Below are 22,278 nucleotides of genomic sequence, written 5' to 3'. Positions count from 1 at the left end.
GACATCGTAGGTGTTGCTGGCACTTATAAAAAAATAACAAAAACACTTGAGGGATCCATCCCCAGTAGTATTCTCAGCCAGGGAGCTTCTCACCTACAGCTCAGTCTGTAGAGGCCACAGAACCCACACAGTCCCGCCTGCTCTCTGCTCCTCTCTCACAGCTGAGCCCTGGGCACCTGCAGCACTGAGCACTGAGCACTGAGCTGGACACCTGCAGCACTGAGCACTGAGCTGGACACCTGCAGCACTGAGCACTGAGCTGGACACCTGCAGCACTGAGCACTGAGCTGGACACCAGCAGCACTGAGCACTGAGCTGGACACCAGCAGCACTGAGCTGGACACCTGCAGCACTGAGCACTGAGCTGGACACCTGCAGCACTGAGCTGGACACCAGCAGCACTGAGCACTGAGCTGGACACCAGCAGCACTGAGCACTGAGCTGGACACCAGCAGCACTGAGCACTGAGCTGGACACCTGCAGCACTGAGCACTGAGCTGGACACCAGCAGCACTGAGCTGGACACCAGCAGCACTGAGCACTGAGCTGGACACCTGCAGCACTGAGCACTGAGCTGGACACCTGCAGCACTGAGCACTGAGCTGGACACCAGCAGCACAGTCCCTGTGTGGCTGTTGGAGGGGAATGTAAAGGAGCGAAATTCACAACAGGAGGCGTGTCGTCCTACAACAGAGCGGAGTTATGGCAGAAGGGCAAAGTGACAGGGGGCGGGGCCTCGTCAGGCTCAGGGGGCGGGGTCACAGTAAGAGGGGCGTCCGCTCGTCTGCCGGCTCCGTCTTCCGGAGGAGCCCCTGAATCCGCGCGCGCATCCGCCCCGGAAGGCCGGGAACGTGGTGGCTGGGATCCAGCACGTTGGTTTTCCGGCGTTCCCGGGCCTGCCTCCACAGGACGTAGGGGCTGGGCGGGAAGAATGGGCGCTGCCGCTCCCGGTACAGCTGCAGGGCGATCCCGCTGGCGCCCAGCACCGCCCACACCGTCAGCATTCCCAAATCTGTGGTTCGGAATACTTTATTGAACCACGGGGGGCAGTCACAAACCAAAAACATTTAACACACACACGCTACCACAGACATCTGTGCTAAATGCCAATTCATTAAGGTGCCAGTTGAACAATAATACATTGATAAATATTTATGTGCCAGATTGAATATTAAAAACATAAATATATGTATAGACCATGTGTGCAAGTGTCTGGTCACTGTAGCTGATGCAAATGGTAAATGGTTGGCATTTATATAGCGCCTTTATCCAAAGCGCTGTACAATTGATGCTTCTCATTCACCCATTCATACACACACTCACACTCACACACCAACGGTGATTGGCTGCCATGCAAGGCACCAACCAGCTCGTCAGGAGCATTTAGGGGTTAGGTGTCTTGCTCAGGGACACACCAGGCGGGGGATCGAACCGGCAACCCTCCGACTGCCAGACGACTGCTCTTACTGCCTGAGCCATGTCGCCCTCATGCGGAATTGCTGAACAATATATGGCATAGCTCAGTTGTAACCATAGGCCTTTCTAATCATTGATTTGAGAGGATAGACAGGAGCGTGCAAACACTCACTCAGCAGTCCAGTTTCCTAAGTGCACGAGCTCCGTACTCGAAGCTGTGCCCTTGGCACTGTCCCTCAGTGACGCCTGGAAGGCAGCAGGTTCAGCTGAGCCAACCGCACATGATGTGCAGACTATCTTTAATGTATTTCTATCAAATCTAGCTGTATCCACGTTACTGAGCTAGCTGGTTAGCTAATCCCGTCGCGATTAGTTTTCTAGTTCTACAAGCTGCTGCCATCCATGCTGGAAGGAATGTACCTTGGGCAACGTACAGTAGTTCCAATACTCAAGATAAGAGTTGAACGCTGAACACAGTCAGACGCAGCGCTTCATCGCCACCTGTTGGCCAAACTGTGGAACAGGCGGCCAGGACTGCACGGCCACAACAGCAGCGCAGTTGTCAGCTTATGGTGGGGGTGAAGCTGGTGCCGGTAGATGGCAGTTACAAAATGGCCGCCGTCACAATGTCAGTTGCAGTCACTGCGGCTGGACAGGGAAGAGAGGCACTCACCGATATCCCGCAGCGGCACTCTGATGAAGTCCCTGTTGAAGTCAGTGTTGATGAAGCGCTTCAGGATGTCCAGAGTGATGTAGGAGAGACTGGTGCACACGTACGCGTTCACCGACAGCACCACCGCATAGCCCCCGGACACTCCACAGCTCACAATGTTTCCCTGGGAGACGCATGCGAGAAACGTGACGGATCACATCTCTATTTCAAATCAGACAATGACTATGAGGCAAAATTCACAATGACTGCATTTATTTAATTTTTTTTGTTTTTTTGGGGGGTTTTTCAAAAACATTGTCCAGGTTTGGGGCTGATTGTACACGGGTTGCCATGTCTGTGTTTGGGAGCTGGTTTTGCTCGGAGATCCCCACCTCTCTGGGCCAGCGCACGAATAAAAGCGGCACCACCACCATGATGCAGCTGAAAGTTACCCAGAAGGCCACAGCTGAGCGGAAGACAGCCAGGTCACCTGAGGGAAGGACGGCCATCTTAGATCACAGACATCTTAGATCACGTACATCTTAGATCACCATGTTATTGCATGGACCACTTTACATAAATCTTCCCTTTAAAGCTGGGTATACCCTGTGTGATTTTTGCCACAATTATAAACAGTATTAAAGCAGAAACACCATTCAGCAATAATGTAACTAATATCCTTAAGGAAAGCAAGGACATTAATTTATTGAATTATTCTTTTCAGCCAAAAAATGCCACGATTAGGTGACAGATTTAGGATGCTCCACCATCCTAAATTTCTCTGTGTGGATTTCAGACGACATAAGCCACTTTAACTGTAGGATGGAATCTCTGCTCGCAATATTTGGATCTTATCATACAGTGTGACATGCACCTGTCAGTACTGTACAGCTATTTAACTGATGCTTTTATTCAAAGTGACGTACAGTTGATTAGACTAAGCGGGGGAAATCTCCCTGGAGCAATGTGGGGTTAAGAGCCTTGCTGAAGGAGTAAACAGCTGTGCGGATCCTATCATGGCCACACCAGGGCTTGAACCGACAACCCTCTGGGTGTCCCATGTACCTTAGCCACTACGCGACAGACATGATCTCCAAACTGTTCATGAGATGAAAACAATAATGTACACTTATAGTACAGAAATATATTTTAATAAAAACATTTCATGGAAACCTTTCTCGATTACTTACGAGCACCTTCAAGCAAAAAACCCCCATTATTTTAGCGTTTGGCCTTACCGAGGGGGGTGTAAAAGACGATGGCTGCCAGCAGGAACCCCAGGATGAGGCCCACCACCAGCACACAGGCCATGATCGAGCCAAACCGCCACCAGCTCAGAACCAGCACCGCCCCACCCACCACGCCCATCACCGCTGCCAGGGCCAATCGGACTGCAGGGGACCAATGGCACACAGCTCAACTGACATAGTAATGGCACACAGCTCAACTGACATAGTAATGGCACACAGCTCAACTGACATAGTAATGGCACACAGCTCAACTGACATAGTACACAGACACGGAAGTCATTCAGCACAAACAGGACACAGGACACAAATGATAGCCCTTAACCCTCTCTCTGTTATGGTGGAGTAAATCATGAATCATCATATTAATTTATAACAGTGGTAACCAGTCTTCATCCCAACCCTAACAAAGCGGACCCCATTCAACTGCCCAACCCTGTTCCTGGATATCTAGTGAGGTCTCGTTGAGCTGCTAATTCGTAGAGCCAGGTGTGCCAAATTAGGGTTGAAGTTAAAACCTACAGGATTGTAGATCTCCAGGAACAGGGTTAGCTACCACTGGTTTAAAAATGGTTCCGACGCTGGACTGATTTCAGAGGATCCAGTAAGGCAGCTTCTATCTGTCATAGTGACGTGGGTGCTGCTGTGGCTGAAGGTCTTGGCCTCGTTCTGGCACAGTTAGTCAGGATGCAACATCTGCAGTAGGAACTAACAATTGTGCAATAAACCAGCCACACAATGCAGTCTCTCTCTTTCTCCTTCTCTGCCTCTCTCTCTCTCTCCTTCCCTCCCCTTCTCTTCCTCTCTTTCTCCCTCCCCCTCCCTCTCTCTCACTCTCTCCTTCCCTCTCTTCCTCTCGCTCCCCTCTCTCTCCCTATCTCATGCTCTCCCTCTCTTTCTCTCCTTCCCTCCCTCTCTCCCTCCCTCTATCTCTCTCATGATGTCTCTCTTCCCCCTCCCTCTCTCTCTCTCTCTCTCTCTCTCTCTCTCTCTCTCCATGACTCAGAAGACAGTGAGACATCCTTCGGGGAGGTCAAAGCTGTATTAGTTCTCCGTGACACGAGGACAGCTGTTATGGCTGTTTCCTCAGCCTATGGCCGCTAACAGGATTAGGCAAGAGACTTGTTTGTGCAAGTTGCTCTAGAGTCAAGATTTTGCAAGTTTAACCATTTGTTGGGAACACATTCGACAAGTGAAGTCAGTTGCCATTGAAATTATCCCTTGACGTGTGAAACCTGAATTTACTTCAAAGCTTTCAAAAACTACTTGAAGACCAAATAAGAACAAGGATTTGTTCAGACAGGGCCTCAATAATGTAATAATCTTTAATAAATGGTCCTGGTGTTCACATCATGATACAGTAATTGTCCACAAAGTGGAGTTTGTTTGTTTTGCATGACATAGTTCAGCAGCTTCATGTCTTGAGGCATCATAACAAAAAACAAAAACAAACAAAAAAACATATAGGTGGAAGTATCATTTTTAATTCAACAGCTATTTAGTCAAGTTATCGTTCCATAGACCTGTGTTTAGACTATGCTTTTACCTGGAGTCCTTATGAGCAGCATAAATAAATGCATTAGTACACATTATTTATAATGGTTCAGATCTCACTCACTGTCCTGATCCACAGCAGTGGTTTTATAATGGTTGAGATCTCACTCACTGTCGTAATCCAGAACAGTGGTTTTATAACGGTTCAGATCTCACTCATTGTCGTAATCCAGAACAGTGGTTTTATAACGGTTCAGATCTCACTCACTGTCGTAATCCAGAACAGTGGTTTTGGTGAGGAGAACGAAGAAGATGACTGCTGCAAACACATATCCCATCCAAAACATCTCTGAGAGAGAGAGAGAGAGAGAGAGAGAGGGAGGGAGAGAGAGAGAGGGGGGGAGAGAGAGGGAGAGAGGGAGAAATCAGTGGGGCTCCACCACGTTGTTGTAGACTGTAACCTGATGATAATCGCATGCAATAAATTGCGAAATTCAAATTGACAAATTTACCATAAACCTGAAAATCTGCTTTGGTAAGCCTCATAATGTAATAACAACAAAGCACCAGTGACAACACTCTTATGGATTTTATGTGCTAGGAAGTGTAATCTCTTTCCAAGCTTGAAGCCCCCTATATTACTTTTCACATCTACGTTCTTAGGCCTCACACTAAGAAACAAAGTGTGTGCATGCTCAAATTTCTTCAATATACTGTATAGCAGGGTCCAATCTAATTTAACTAATTAGTTCCCTAGAGTCATTGTTAATTAGTTAAATCTGCTGGAGTACTGTTATGTGAGATCAATGAAAGAGCTCTGACTGTTTGACTGAAATTGTGAAAGTGAATAAGAAATATCAATGGGAGTAACAGAATACACTGCCCAACACTGAACAATCAGAACTTATATTTTACCACATTTGAAGAAACGGTGCCCAAAGAAACAGACAAAAAGCCCGCCTACACCACACAGAGTGAAGAACACCTTGGTGGAAATCCTTCCTGAAATAAAAAAGCGAAGTAAATATAAATACATGATTTAGGTATAATAATAATGTGACCGAGGGGTTGGGCTGGGGGTTAGAGCTTGGTGCCACAAAGGGTCATATGATTATCAGAGCACAGGGAAACAGCATTGGCCCTTAAAGGTGTGAGGTCACAAATATGTCATTAGAATGTTCTTACATTCTAACATTCTGATCAGAACACGAGGACATTCTAATGCTAATGTACAATCAACAGGAATGAGAGTTTGAGATCAAAATTTTTTGTTAAACATTCCAAAAAAACCTGCCCTTTAAAGTGTTTACATTGATCTGTTCGAGGTGCAGTGCCTCATTCATACCTAGAGCAGTGCCACACACCTGGCAGTCCAACACACCTGTCCACAGCCCCATAGGACAGTACCATGGCTAACCCAGCATCACTGGGGAGGACAGTACCATGACTCTCTTACCCAGCGTCACTGAGGAGGACAGTACCATGACTCTCTAACCCAGCGTCACTGGGGAGGACAGTACCATGACTCTCTCAGTACCATGACTCTCTAACCCAGCGTCACTGAGGAGGACAGTACCATGACTCTCTAACCCAGCGTCACTGAGGAGGACAGTACCATGACTCTCTTACCCAGCGTCACTGAGGAGGACAGTACCATGACTCTCTAACCCAGCGTCACTGGGGAGGACAGTACCATGACTCTCTCAGTACCATGACTCTCTAACCCAGCGTCACTGAGGAGGACAGTAACATTACTCTCTAACCCAGCGTCACTGAGGAGGACAGTACCATGACTCTCTAACCCAGCGTCACTGAGGAGGACAGTACCATGACTCTCTAACCCAGCGTCACTGAGGAGGACAGTACCATGACTCTCTAACCCAGCGTCACTGGGGAGGACAGTACCATGACTCTCTAACCCAGCGTCACTGAGGAGGACAGTACCATGACTCTCTAACCCAGCGTCACTGGGGAGGACAGTACCATGACTCTCTAACCCAGCGTCACTGAGGAGGACAGTACCATGACTCTCTAACCCAGCGTCACTGGGGAGGACAGTACCATGACTCTCTCAGTACCATGACTCTCTTACCCAGCGTCACTGAGGAGGACAGTACCATGACTCTCTCAGTACCATGACTCTCTCAGTACCATGACTCTCTGACCCAGCATCACTGAGGAGGACAGTACCATGACTCTCTCAGTACCATGACTCTCTCAGTACCATGACTCTCTTACCCAGCGTCAGGCAGCCGTCGAGCAGGGACGAGAAGCTGCAGCCATAGGAGTGGGCGGGGACATAGGAGGCGCTCGTGTTCCGCCCCACGTCCCGCACAATCACAGAGTAGATCACCCCCTGACCAGGGGTGGAGCTAAAGGATGCAGACGTCCCATTGGTCAAAGAAAGTGTCGCTACCTGCGGGGACAAGGAGACTGTGTGAGTGAGTTACTGAGTGAGCCAGTGTAAATGAGTGAGTTACTGAGTGAGCCAGTGTAAATGAGTGAGTTACTGAGTGAGCCAGTGTAAATGAGTGACTGTGTGAGTGAGAGAGTGAGTGTAAATGAGTAGTGTGTGAGTTACTGAGTGAGCCAGTGTAAATGAGTGAGTTACTGAGTGAGCCAGTGTAAATGAGTGAGTGTGTGAGTTACTGAGTGAGTTACTGAGTGAGTGACTGTGTGTGAGAGTGTGTGAGTTACTCATTATATCTAAGTTTTTTTATTCTGATTATTTATCTTCTTTTCTGTTTTTTTTGTTCTTGCAGTTTCGATAGTGTGCCTTGTAGTTGTTATTATTATGTGGATGCGGGAAGGTTTCAATTGTGAGTGTGTGTGTGTTTGTGTGTGTGTGTGTGTGTGTGTGTGTGTGTGAGAGTGTGTGTGTGTGTGTGTGTGAGAGTGTGTGAGTGTGTGTGTATGTGACGGTTGTCAAATTGTCTGCAGAAATAAAGTAAAAAAGGACACAAAAAGGTACTTCTTATGTCAGGGAATTTAAACAATCGAGGACATTCTTTCTCCTTGACTGTTGCGCATTTTTTGTCTTTAATTAAATCAGGAAGGTATTTGGAAATCATTGCAAATTACTGCTGCGCCATTTTTACAATATAACCAATACGCCCTTTTCATGGAGTATTTTCTGAAACGAAACTGGGTGTCTGCCAGACAGACAATCCATGAAAGACACTTTTCAGTTCCCATTCACATATTTCATGAGTGAGAAGGTATAACAGAAAGGGGGAATCAGACAGAAAGATATGTGCGTAGCACGTCTGCTGAATCCAAAGGCCTTGGTTCACAGTGATATCGATGGGGTTGCCGGATTGATCCCGCTCTGGGTGTGTCCAATTGTCCCAGAGCAAAATACCTAACACCCAATCGCTCCTGATGAGCTGGCTGGTGCCTTGGCAGCCAGTCGCCGTCGGTGTGTGAATGTATGGGTGAATGAGAAGTATCAGTTGTACAGCTCTGTTTAATTACAGACCATTTATAATCTGGTTCAGTCATAAATATCATCTAATTTTACATTTGAAGTTGGTGGTTACAGATACTAGTTTCAGCACTACACTGGGAAGGAAGTACAATGAGCCAACCTAATTTTGGCTCTCCACGGGGAAAGGGGTACTATGCCTGGCTCTTTATTCCCATGATCCTTCACTCTCACTCACTTTATTCCCATGATCCTTCACTCTCACTCACTTTACTCCCATGATCCTTCACTCTCACTCACTTTGCTCCCATGATCCTTCACTCTCACCCACTTTGCTCCCATGATCCTTCACTCTCACTCACTTTGCTCCCATGATCCTTCACTCTCACTCACTTTGCTCCCATGATCCTTCACTCTCACTCACTTTGCTCCCATGATCCTTCACTCTCACTCACTTTGCTCCCATGATCCTTCACTCTCACTCACTTTGCTCCCATGATCCTTCACTCTCACTCACTTTGCTCCCATGATCCTTCATGCCCTGTGTGCTGGCGGTGATCTGGAGGTGGTAGAGGAGTGTGAGCTCAGAGAGGTCGCCGGTTGGCAGGAAGTAGCGGTAGACGTCATACTCCAGACGCTCCTGTGTGGCGTTACACGCCAGAGGGCTGCCTCCCCTGGGCAGAGCCGCGGGAAACACGGGCAGAATGAGCCAAGCAGTCCTCACATCACAAACACCAGCACAGCTTTAGCTAAAAACGCAAATGTACAATCTCATTTTGACTATGAAAAGTGTTATTATACAGCAGCAACCCAAGTTATACTAATTAGCCAACAGTTTTACCTTAACATTGGGGGAGCGTGGGTAGTAACGGACAACTGACTATGAATACAATTTACAGCATGTTCACCATGTGAGCTTAACATTTTCTGTTTTCCTGAAAAATCATCTACAACTGGACAGCTCATTTTGTAACGCACAACAAAACAGTCTAGCAGTCTGTGCATTAAGTGACATCAAGGCAACATTTTAGCTGTTCCATTCACACTGTGATAAAGTCAACATATTTTACGACGGATTATGTCTCCTTTAAAAGTAAAGCGCACAGTCAGACGTGAGGATGCTAGTTATGAGGTCACAGCCATCAGGCACCATGCTCATCACAGGACTTCCTTGTGAATTTGTCACATGACCTTATTTTGAATTCCCGACCCAGGACTTCTGGGCTCAGAAATATACCAAAGCCTGGCGGGGATAGCTGTGTTCATCCAGCAGAGCATGTGGTTCATAACCCAGCGAAATAACCCAACTCCAAGCAGAGCATGTGGTGCATAAGCCAGCAAAAAAAAACCAACGCCAAGCAGAACATGTGGTTCATAACCCAGCAAAATAACCCAACTCCAAGCAGAGCATGTGGTTCATAACCCTGCAAAATAACCCAACTCCAAGCAGAGCATGTGGTTCATAACCCAGCAAAAAAACCCAACGCCAAACAGAACATGTGGTGCTTAACCCAGCAAAATAACCCAACTCCAAGCAGAGCATGTGGTTCATAACCCAGCAAAATAACCCAACTCCAAGCAGAGCATGTGGTTCATAGCGGCCTGTAGCGTAGTGGTTAAGGTAAATGACTGCGACACACAAGGTCGGTGGTTCTAATCCCAGTGTAGCCACAATAAGATCTGCACAGCCGTGGGGCCCTTGAGCAAGGCCCTTAACCCTGCATTGCTCCAGGGGAGGATTGTCTCCTGCTTAGTCTAATCAACTGTACGTCGCTCTGGATAAGAGCGTCTGCCAAATGCCAATAATGTAATGTAATGTAAAATAACCCAGCAAAATAACCCAACTCCAAGCAGAGCATGTGGTTCATAACCCAGCAAAATAACCCAACCCCAAGTTTAAAAGCAATTATTGTAAAATGAGAAAATGACTATGCATTGTTTCTATTCTTGTGCAACAAATAAATACAAATAAAAAATGGTGAGGAGAAGCAGGGAATGGATAATATCCATAACATACTGATCTATCAATCTGCACACAGTGGCAGAGACCACAGACCAGCGGGTACCTGGCATATCCAGTGTGGGCAGGGGCAAAGCGGATGCTTGTCTGAAACAGGTTGTATCTCAGGTGGATGTTGGGGTCCATTTTGAGGTCATTTTCCAGGCTGCATGCACCAGGAACAGGGTCTGTACAGAGAGTGAACATTGCCCAGGTGTAAAATCCAGCTTGAAATGACCAGCGACCAGGTCATCCATCCATCCATCCATCCATCCATCCATCCATCCATCCATCCATCCATCCATCCATCCATCCATCCATCCATCCATCCATCCATCCATCCATCCATCCATCCATCCATCCATTATCTTAACCCACTATTGGGGCAGCCTGTAGCGTAGTGGTTCAGGTAAATGACTGGGACATGCAAGGTTGGTGGTTCGAATCCCAGTATAGCCACAATAAGATCCGCACTGCCATTGGGCCCTTGAGCAAGGCCCTTAACCCTGCATTGCCCCAGGGGAGGATTGTCTCCTGCTTAGTCTAATCAACTGTGCATCACTCTGGATAAGAGAATCTGCCAAATGCCTGTAATGTAATGTAATGTAATGCTTATCCTGAACAGCGGCTGGAGCCTATAACTGTAAAGCACTTTGTATAATTGTGCAACATAAGTGCTGTTCATTTGCCATTTCATAACATTCAGTTAAAATACACACATTAAAATTTTAATCATTTATTGGAGTGGTTAATTGTATTCCTCTATTTTTTAAACAAATTCACTGTCTGTCTCCATGAATCTCTTTGTAAGTTAATAACCACTTACATTTACATAGCGCTCTTAAGGCACCAACCAGCCCGCCAGGAGAAATTGGGGGTTAGGTGTCTTTCTCAGGGACACCTCGACACACCCAGAGTGGGAATCGAACCGGCAACCATCCGACTGCCAGACGAGCGCTCTTATGGTAAATGGTTGGCATTTATATAGCGCCTTTATCCAAAGCGCTGTACAATTGATGCTTCTCCATTCACCCATTCATACACACACTCACACACTGACACACTGACACACTGACACACTGACGGCGATTGGCTGCCACGCAAGACCCCAACCAGCTCGTCAGGAGCATTTGGGGGTTAGGTGTTTGCTCAGGGACACTTCAACACAGCCCGGGCGGGGGATCGAACCGGCAACCCTCCGACTGCCAGACGACTGCTCTTACTGCCTGAGCCAAGCCGCCCCCTCCTGCTCTTACCTCCTGAGCTAACATCTCCCCTCAGGACTCACCTGCGGCCCTGTAGGGCAGTATGGCCCCGATGCCGGTGACAGGGCGGCGATGGGAGGACAGCAGGAACCAGGCGAGCGAGGTCTGCTGGGGCAGGAGCGGAGAGAGCAGGCCGGTGTCCGCTGCTGTGTGGGCGGAGCCTGCTGAGGGCACCTGCCAATCAAAACGGAGAACGCACCCACTGTCTGAGAGTCCAGTCCTGCAGGACAGCAACGCGCTGTCACTGCCAAATAAAACACATCTTATTCATATCGAGCTTTTTACAGAACCCTTTCTGGAGTAAACGGAGGGCATATAAACCAGGTCTGAACCCCCAAATAGCAAGCACTTGTGGTAAAGAAAACCGTGAAACAGAGTTCGGCACGTTGGGCGTGGGCCTCAACAGAGGGCTCAGTGTTCACCACATTTCCATCTAAAGTCACCGCATGCCGTCCAATAAACTGTGCAGCTGCTCTGTGCGTGTGTGTGTGTGTGTGTGTGTGAGTGTGTGTGAGTGTGTGGAGTGTGTGTGTGTGTGTGCGTGAGTGTGTGTGTGTGTGTGTGTGTTTGTGTGTGTGTGTGAAAACTGTGTCTTTCAACAGATCACTAGTTTAGTTCCACTGGCTTACTAACTCTCTTACCAAGTTAGATAACAGCCTTCAGTTTTTCATCAGAGATGGCTTGTCACAAGACCCACAACTCTCCCACAAGTCAGCAGAAATACCGTAGGTCAGTGCATTCGGCATTTCAGATACACATGTGTCCAGAATATGCTTTTCCAAATGTTAAAAAATGAATACATGCTTATTTGTGATAGTCAAGGCACACATGTCACACGTGGGGATTTGCAGAAAATCAGACCTTTCTTAACACTTAACTTTCTAATCCCAGACAAAACAATGGAAGAACTGCAGAAAACAGAGGGCGGGGGGGAAAGTAAAAGGTTGTTCATATTAAGTACATTCTGTCAATGGGCTATTATAGGCTGGGGACATTCTGGGGAACACTCAGACTCAGGCTCAGTCCCGGCCATGGAGATCTCCTGTACGCTGTTGTACAGATTCTGGAAATGAATGGAGCCACCCATACAGAGGACGCAGTGAGGGGGGTTTATGGCCTCTTTAGCAGGGTGATAGCCCTCCAGAGCCACAGCAAGAGCCCCGGACCAGACCTGGGTCAAATACAGCACTGTTTCAGATTCAAATACTTTTCTGTGCTCGACTGATCTTGCCTGATGCAATTGAGCCGACCAAGAGGACCAGAAGGTGGGCCTTGCACTTTCTGAGAGTATTTGATAGGTTCCAATACACCAGACGAGCTCAGTAAAGTGTAGAAAATGTATTTGAATCAAAAACAATTATGTATTTGACGCAGGTCTGCTCAAGCACCGCCTCAAATCTCTGCAGGATAATGTGGGGGTCCCCCTGGTGGCCAGGCTGCAGATCTTTGGGGTGAACCATACCCCAGCTACCTTTCTGATAGCTCTGTAAACTATGCTAAGTCAACTTCTACACTTGACCTCAGTGAAATCTTTTGGGTACGCCTGCAGCCTATGACTGTAGCTGGTGGTTATACAAATGTCAGATCAATATATGATTGAGCTTATATGGAATATGGAGCTTAAATTAGAAGTTTTAAATAATCAAGGCACAAAAGGTTGACACAAAATCCTGAAACATGTCAGCCCTTGTACACCTGTTTTATGCAAGGGTTCAGAATATCGCACAATAGCACAAACATAACACGGCTTAAGAGGGTAAATAATCCCTCGAAACATTAAAAGCTTCTCATTAAGAAAAATGAACGGCTTGTTTAAGTTCTGGCTTTGGAATTTCCCTGGAACTGATTCTGTATTTTAGAAATTCTGGATGACACGCAGCCAATTGCAGGAGGTTAGTCCCCTTTCTCGCTCTTATCCAAAGCGACTTACAGTTGATTAGACTAAGCAGGTGAAATCCCTCCTGGAGCAATGCGGGGTTAAGGGCCATGCTCAAGGTCCCAACAACTTTGTGAATCATATTGTGGGGCTTAAACCATCAACCTTCCGGGTCGAAGTCAAGCACCATAGCCACTAGGCCACAGGCTGCCCGTACCTACCTTCCTGATTGACCTCCTCTTCGAAAAACACCAAACAGACGCACATAAAAACTCGTGCAAAGTGAAGGGAGTGTTAATTACGTGTAGCGTACGTTGAATGACCTGAGAGGGGGCCGACCTTACCTGCGTGTACGACAGCGTGACGTTGCGGTTCCGCGCGTGGAACTGGACGACGATGTGTGTGACGTCACTCGGGATCCTCGACACCACTGCCTGCACAGTTGTGTTCTGAGGAACGGTCACATTCCGGAAAGTTCCGAGGGAGAACACCACGCGATCTGCAGGACACAACCCGTGCGTACATACATCAGCATACTGTGGCGACCGTCACGCGTCCAGCAAAACCACACTCCTGCCATCCATTATGCAACGCTTTCCCTTTTTGTAAAAACACGTTTAATTTTCAGCCCTCAACCGAGTGTTAGTCATTTGTTGACTTTGGGGCATGTGCTGTGTTTTTCATGGAAAACAAATCTTGGCTAATATGTAGGCCTACTGAAAAGAATTCGCCACAATAAACAGCAGCTTAATAGGATGCTGTTCATACCAATATATCGCTGTTGTGATCTCAGTGGTCCAATTTAATTATATTATTATTCATATGATGATTATTACTATTATTACTATAATAATCATCATCATAATAATATTATTATTATTATTATTATTATTATTATTATTATTATTATCTTTATTAATTTTTTTGTTATTGTTGTTGTTAACCACGCTATAAATAATAACCACACAGAATATCAATAACAACAACAAATAGATGTCTAGATTAAGGGCTGATAACTTATTTTTTATTGAGGGGTGTTGGTCGAAAAAATGTGTACAGCAAATGCTCTACAGGTTATTGTTTCGCTACAGTGAAGTGAAGTCAATTAAGTATCACAGCACATGCTTTCCTGCAAACTTAAAACAGAAAATTGAATTCGTTTAATCGTTTTGCTATACTTTAATATACTTTGCATTATGCTTTATGTTTCAGTGCTAGATACATTCTTGAAGCAAACACGCCCAATTATTAATTAAAATTATTTGGGGCTTTTAGCTGGACATAGGCGAAAGCAAAGGCAAATACGCTGAATTTAACTCAAAAAAGCCTTTTTCTAAACGTCGGAAAGCTGCAGCAGAACGTCGTTATCCTTTCCAAATGCGCGACAGGAATTGTACTTTTAAAACTTACTTTCATCCTGGGTTAGTGCTCCGGTCCACGTGAAGATAAGAAGCACAGCGAATGTCCAGAAGTGGGACATTTTCTCACACCCTCCACTTATCTCCACTTTCCTTCTTGATGCCTGGCTTGCATTGATGTATATGCCTAAAATCAGAATGCCCCACCTACGTAAGGCCCCGTCACATTGCTGCGATGAAGACAGCACCTTCGAGCGACCCTCATCCAGGCGGACAGCTCGCTGGTTAACCGCTCTCGTCCAGTTGCGAAAACCTTTCCCCACCAACGGGAAACTCGCGCAAACTCACTGAACTGCAAACTGTCAAAGTAGGCTACTTCCGCCTTCAACTCCTTCATCAATGTACGCACACCATTTTCCTTTCACATCATCGTAGGATAAATTATGTCCAACAAAACACTTTGCACATTGAAGGGAGTGTGTAGCATATGCTTAGAAGAAAGAAATGCAAGTCTATTGCTTATGTATAGGTATAGGTAGGCTAGAGAGATTATTTCGGCGTGAGAGTGATTAACATTTTTTCTTCAAAATGTTTCAGTTCAAACTATGCAACAAGGAAAACAAGTAACTTGTTTATATGCATCAAAATATTTCTTTCGTCAGCGTCGTTCATGCCCAGTACTGTGTCCTGCTTCATAGTGGACTCATCAAAAAAAATGTACAAACAGTCATTACTTTCAACATTTGTACAAAACCATGTATAAAAAGAAAGATTTAAAGACAAAAGAGAATAAGAGAAAATAAAAACATGTTTCTCTTTTAAATCAACGCGAGGGGGATAAAAAATCTATAGAAAGATTTTTTCATCATGGTCATAATCGCGACACACACAATTATGATAAAAACGTCTGCCATCGAGGACATGATGTTTTTCTCTTCGTATACAACATGCTCGTTCTTGATTGGTCAATCATCGTCGTCTGTCAGGAATGAGTGTTCAGCGAAAAAAGGCACTGAATTGTGATTGGGTGGGCATAGGGGAGGGGAAAGGAAGGGTTCGGAATAAGAGTTAATTTCATTGGTTAATGTGCAGTTCAATAGTATAACGCAATACTGTGAAGTTGTGTTTGGTTGCAAATATGGCCGACAGGTTAACGCAACTCCAAGATGCCGTTAATTCGGTAAGAAAAATCGTTTATTAGGCGCTGCATATACTGTTTGGTAAACGTCAGACTCACACATATACATATTATACATTGAGCAGGACCTGGATATACATTTTTCTAACGTTAAACAAGATAAAAATGTTCGGTACTAAGTGAGTGATGTGGCTAACGCTAGCTAGCTCATATGTCGTTATGACAATTAAGCTTTTTTGTTATTAAAACCAGCATAGCCAAATTGGCTAATTGAACCAGCGAATCTTGTATAAGTTGTGGTTATGCTTTTCCTTGTTTAGCTGGCGGACCAGTTCTGCAATGCCATCGGAGTTCTGCAGCAGTGCGCTCCACCAGCGTCATTTAGCAACATTCAGACCGCGATCAATAAAGACCAGCCCTCAAATCCAACAGAAGGTAACCACCATACGGACAGCTACAGTGTTTAAGTGACCGAGTTTAAATGTATTTTCCATATAAATACCCATTGTGGGCGGATACCTAATGGGTTCCGTTTGGTACTTGGTGTTTGAAGAGGGTTTGTATTGATGAGGATCCGAGGTTGAGCAGTAACGTACAAAAGCCGTTCCGCTTAGCCGTTTCTGCGCAGTGAACCTTATTTGGTTGGTGACAATTATGGCATCCATCTACGAAGTTACTCCTCGGCAGATGGCTGCTAGACATACGTTACCTATAATACGAATTGGCCCGTTTCCCGTATAAATGACTGCAATCCAAGACTGAGAATAACAGATCTCTCTACTCTAGTTTTGCTTCCGGGTTTCCTCTAGCTGTCGTCACGTTTCCGTACAGTGACCTCGGCTTGTATGGTGAAGGAAGAACAACTGGCCTATGAAAGAACTTATAATTAAACGTATGATTGACAACCCAATTTAGGAGTCTATTGATTCACCGTAGTCCTGAATGTAATCCGTTTAATGTTTTTGTTACCTCTTTTTAAGCAGTTGTATGCATGTAGCGCAATAAGCACAGCGTAAACATGGGGGTCTGTCTTAAAAGGGTAAATAATCCCTCTAAACATGAAAGGCACCTCATTAAGGAAAATTAACAGCTTGTGAAAAATTATTGGATTGCACTTATGGTTGTAATGAAAACCAGCATTCTCAGGAGTGACTGCGGTTGACCTCTGCTTTAGAATGCACTAAATGACTAAAAACTAGCTTCTGCCAAATGACTAAAATGTTAATGTAAACGTAAAGGGAGCTCAGCCTTGTGTTTCTAAACTGCGGTGGGTGCATTTGTTCTTCGGCTGCTCTTTCAGAATACGCCCAACTGTTCGCTGCGCTGATCGCGAGGACTGCCAAGGACGTGGATGTGCTGATCGATTCTCTGCCCAGCGAAGAATCTACTGCAGCTCTGCAGGTGAAAATGCAGCGTTACTTCCCGTAAGACTTCAATGAGTCCACATAAAATGATACGTTTTTGGCCACTTTACAATAAGACATCCCCATCACAGCTGGCCTTTTGGAGAACTGGAGGTAGCGTAGAATTTGAACCGTGGGTCCTGTGGCTTCGGAGAACTGATGTGTTTGACTGATGGCTGAACTCTTATCGGAGTGAACGGTGTCAATCCGAGCTGATGGGCAGTCAGCCGACAACGGACAGCAACATGGCGAGGCAACCGGTCAGGGCCCTGTTCCACAAAGCAGGATTACTGAGTTAGCTGGATAACTGCGCAAAGCAGGATTACTGAGTTAGCTGGATAACTGCACTGCATCTTGCAGTATACATATGGGCTGCAAAAAAGCAAAAGTAGGCTACCGGTAAGCAACTCTGAGCACCAGCCTTTTTTTTTTGTCTTTACCACGAATTTTAAAGAAGATTTTGATGACCAGTTTATCTGAACTACAGCAGTTCTGCAAAGGCTAGTAGACCAAAATTCCTCTGCAACAATGTGAAATACTGATATAAAATCGTAATATCAAAGTGCTTGGTTGCAATTATTGCTGCTAAAGGTGGTATAACCAAGTTTAAGGGGGCAATTTTTACCTGGGGTGTAAAATAAATGAGATCATTTAAAAACATTTATTTGTGCACTCAAGTTCCCTTGATCTAAAGGTACGTTTTGTCTAAATGTCTGAAACATTCAGTGTGACAAATATACAGCAATAGAGGAGGAAGGGGGCGCTGTATGTGACCTCCTGCTCCTCCTCTCATCCTCTTCCTCCCCCTCTCTCATCCTCTTCTCCTGCTGCTCCTCATCCTCTTCCTCCTCCTCCTCATCCTCTCTCTTCCCCTCCTCCTCTCATCCTCTCTCTTCCCCTCCTCCTCCTCTCTCATCCTCTTCCGCCCACTCCTCCTCTCGCCTCCTCCCAGGCGGCCAGCCTGAGGCAGCTAGAGGAGGAGAACCACGACGCCGCCGCGCGGCTGGAGGAGGTGGTGTACCGCGGGGACCTCCTGCTGGAGAAGATCCAGAGCGCTCTGGCCGACATCGCCCAGTCCCAGCTCCGCACCCGGAGCGGTCTGCCCAGCCAGCCCGCACCGCCGGACTCCTGACACCAGAGGGCAGCAGCCAGCCAGACCTGCCGTGCTGCCGACACCGTTTAAAGCAGGGGTCAGATCTGCTGGGTTTCCACCCTCCCTTCGCCTGGGAGTCTGGTGCGCAGCCCTGCGGGACTGGAGTTGGACAGCCCCGGAGGCTAGCCGCTAGCACTAATTGCACGGGAGGAAAGAAAACCGTGACTGGATTTGGATGTGTGTTGATGAACCCTGATTTTAATCATTTCTGCCACAAGCACTATCCCTGGATCACATTTCCTGCATATTGTCCTGACTCCTGACAATTGCTGTCGGGATGAATTCTGACTGGAACATTGAGGCTTTTGCTGTAAAATCTGGGTTTTTTTTGTTTAAGCTGTGTATATTTGGTTATTTTGGATAATTACCATTTTTGCAGTTTTGACTCTCCTGCAGCTCGCTCTGTTTGAAATGGTGAATGTGGTTAATGTACAGACTGTCAGCTCTGATTTGTGTGTGTGCGTTTTGCACACTACGTCCTCTTCCGGAAGTTTTTATGTGCACAGTGATTTTCATATCATTTGATATTTGCTGTGGTTATGTCCATGCCCTTTTTTCAAGTTTAAACAAGCTTAAAAAAGTCATTAATACATCACAATTTGGTATGTTTGCTTTTACCCTTGGTATAATTGTTATGACCTGTATTTAGTAATTTACCCATGTCAGAAACAAATATTTTGTTTTCTGTAATCTACAATTTGAAGTGATGTCACTGGGATACACCACCCTAACCCCACTGATCATTGAAAGGAAAGGACTTGTATTCAGTATTACTGTGTTTTATTGACTGTGGGCAGACCAGTTTACTATCTGAACATTGGGTGAAGTTTACCTTAACCACCAATGCTGCCATTAGAGTTCTCCTCATTATGAATAAATTCTGTTTTCACAAGTGGCTTGTGTTTTATTTTTTCACTCTTTCCTCAATGGCTGGTATCATGCAGACCATGTTTTAATCTATTTTAATATGTAATGGACCCCTGAAGTATATTTTCATCATGACCAAACCTCTCTCCTTTTCAGGTAAATGTACAGGAGAGTTCTGACAGCTCTATAGTGTACACTACGCTGGTTCATTCCTGTACGTGAACCTTTAGGATGCATTTGCAGTCTGCAGCTCTTAGCTGGTGCTTTTACAAATGTCAGATCACGATCTCCATCCATTATCTGAACCCGCTTATCCTGAACAGGGTCGCAGGGGGGCTGGAGCCTATCCCAGCATACATTGGGCGAAAGGCAGGAATACACCCTGGACGGGTCGCCAGTCCATCGCAGGGCACACACACCATTCACTCACACACTCATACCTACGGGCAATTTAGACTCTCCAATCAGCCTAACATACATGTCTTTGGACTGTGGGAGGAAACCCACGCGCACACGGGGAGAACATGCAAACTCCACACAGAGAGGCCCCGGCCGACGGGGATTCGAACCCAGGACCTCCTTGCTGTGAGGCGGCAGTGCTACCCACTGCACCATCCGTGCCGCCATCAGATCACGATATGATTGAGCTAATTAAGAAATTGTGAACAGAGGTTGGCACAAAATCCTGAAATGGATCGGTCCTAGTTGGGCACCCCTGGCATAGGCACACACTGGCACTTATCCTCATCCCATATGCAGATTTTACACCCAACATTTGAAAGTTTGAATCTGGAATGGACCAACTGACCTTGGATATTTCATACTCATTCATCCATTATATGGAATGCTGGTGATGGGGGAAGTATGCTATTCAGGGATTAAGTTACATTTTTAAGATTATGACTTTTTATTTTATTTTATTATCGACTCAGTTGTTAGAATATGAGCTGCAGTAAATGTAATTTCCAAGATTTTCATTTCCACAAAACTGCTGTACGACATGAGGTAAAGAAATCATTATCCACTGAATTCTCTGTACTGTCTTGAAATTTAGAATGGGAACTTCCGGGTAATCCTGGACACATTACCTCACCACAACCGCAGCAGAAGACCAGTAAGTCTAAAATTCAAATCCAATAAATACCTAATAAAGTGCTCACTAAGTGTATGTAGTAATAATAATGAACAATAATTTGTTATTTAGCCAACGCTTTTATCCTAACCGACTTAGTTTATTAGAATAAGCAGGTGACAACCCCCCCCCCTGAAGCCATGTGGGGTTAATGGGTGTCAAGGGCCCAACAGCTGAGAGGATCTCTTTGGGGCTTGAACCACCAACCTGCTTGGACAGTGGTTTCGCGTTGCGATTCCAAGTGTTTGGTTCCCCGGGTAACCAGTCTAGCTCACCGGAACCTGGGGGAAGCAGGACTGCTCAAAGGTGTTCATTTGTAATTTGTGTCTTTTATTTTATTTATTTTTGTTGTTTATTTGTGTCTTTGCTGTTGTAGGAGCTACAAAAGCCTGCTGTCCTTACAAAGAAATCCCCATATTTTGTGGTGTTTCTTACTGGTGTTTATTGCACAAAGTGGTGTAGTCCTCGAACCCCAGCAACATCATCAGCTCTGCCCCTACACATAAAGACCCAATTAAAGAATGCAGATCATTACACATGTGCACACTTGCACTAATTAATTGATATGTTTTGCCTGTGGTCCATTTAATCAGAATCATCTGAGAGTTCGAGTTCGGGAAGGAACACAACCAGCAGCTGAGCATCCCAACATACCTAAACCAGCAAGGCTGCTGATGAGGCTCAATCCACCAATGTTCTACATATGGGTGGTGCACAGGAGCTCATGATTACAATGTTATAATATAGTGCCAAATGTGTGACTCTTGACTTTTTGGTTGCCAATCCATTGCGGGGCACGCACGCCACTCACTCACACACTCGCTCACTCACTCACACACTCACACACTCGCTCACTCACTCACTCATTCACACACTCACTCACACACACTCACACACTCACTCACTCATTCACACACTCACTCACTCACTCACTCACACACACTCACACACTCACTCACGCACGCACGCACGCACACACACGCTCACTCACACACTCACACACTCACTCACACACTCACTCACTCATTCACACACTCACACACTCACTCACTCACTCACTCTTTCACACACTCACTCACACACTCACTCACTCACTCATTCACACACTCACTCACACATTCACTCACACACTCACTCACTCATTCACACACTCACTCACTCACTCACACACACTCACACACTCGCTCACTCACTCATTCACACACTCACTCACTCACGCACGCACACTCACTCACTCACTCACACACACTCGCTCACTCACTCATTCACACACTCACTCACTCACTCACGCACGCACACTCACTCACTCACTCACACACACTCACACACTCACACACACACTCACACACTCACACACAAGTACACACACCTCTCCCACACACACACTCACACACTCACACACTCACACTCACACTCACACACACACACACACACACTCACACACACACACACACCTCTCCCACACACACGCACACACTCACTCACTCACTCATTCACACACACTCACACACACTCACACACTCACACACTCGCTCACTCACTCACTCATTCACACACTCACTCACTCACACACTCACTCACTCCTCACCTGCATGCTTGGGAGGAAACCGGAGTGCCCAGCAGAAATACCCACGCATTAGAGCATTAGAGCATGTAAACTCCGCACAGACAGGCCCTCGGCACCTTCCTGCCTCGAGGGGACTATGCTATTCCCTGCACCTTCCTGCCTCGAGGGGACTATGCTATTCCCTGCACCATCGTGCCGAGTCACTCACAAATTACTCACAAAGAAAACAGCCAAATGCTTTAGCTGCGTATGCAGAGGAAATGGTGACATAACGCCCTGAAGCGCCA

The 22,278-nt window shown here is 46.1% G+C and overlaps 2 protein-coding genes across 2 annotated transcripts; one reads left to right on the top strand and one right to left on the bottom strand.

The window, feature by feature from the left end:
• Window positions 1–459: 459 nt before the first annotated feature.
• On the bottom strand, window positions 460–15,043 carry tm7sf3 (transmembrane 7 superfamily member 3). The gene is made up of 12 exons (XM_061252651.1): window positions 14,784–15,043; window positions 13,718–13,872; window positions 11,521–11,671; window positions 10,300–10,420; window positions 8,751–8,907; window positions 7,048–7,225; window positions 5,725–5,811; window positions 5,078–5,158; window positions 3,307–3,459; window positions 2,461–2,558; window positions 2,090–2,252; window positions 460–1,012 (listed from the first exon to the last, which is right to left on the bottom strand). Exons 1-12 carry the CDS (start codon window positions 14,851–14,853, stop codon window positions 759–761), a joined length of 1,668 nt encoding a protein of 555 aa, XP_061108635.1. The 5' UTR covers window positions 14,854–15,043; the 3' UTR covers window positions 460–758.
• A 779-nt stretch (window positions 15,044–15,822) lies between these two features.
• med21 (mediator complex subunit 21) lies at window positions 15,823–19,317 on the top strand. The gene is made up of 4 exons (XM_061252412.1): window positions 15,823–15,911; window positions 16,190–16,304; window positions 17,170–17,270; window positions 18,225–19,317. The coding sequence occupies exons 1-4, from the start codon at window positions 15,870–15,872 to the stop codon at window positions 18,402–18,404; spliced, it is 438 nt and encodes a 145-aa protein (XP_061108396.1). The 5' UTR covers window positions 15,823–15,869; the 3' UTR covers window positions 18,405–19,317.
• Window positions 19,318–22,278: the final 2,961 nt, after the last annotated feature.

The sequence above is a fragment of the Conger conger genome, chromosome 8 (genome assembly GCF_963514075.1).
Source record: "Conger conger chromosome 8, fConCon1.1, whole genome shotgun sequence".
Taxonomy (NCBI): domain Eukaryota; kingdom Metazoa; phylum Chordata; class Actinopteri; order Anguilliformes; family Congridae; genus Conger; species Conger conger.
Note: the sequence above shows the minus strand (reverse complement) of the source record. Positions and strands in the feature narration are given on the sequence as shown.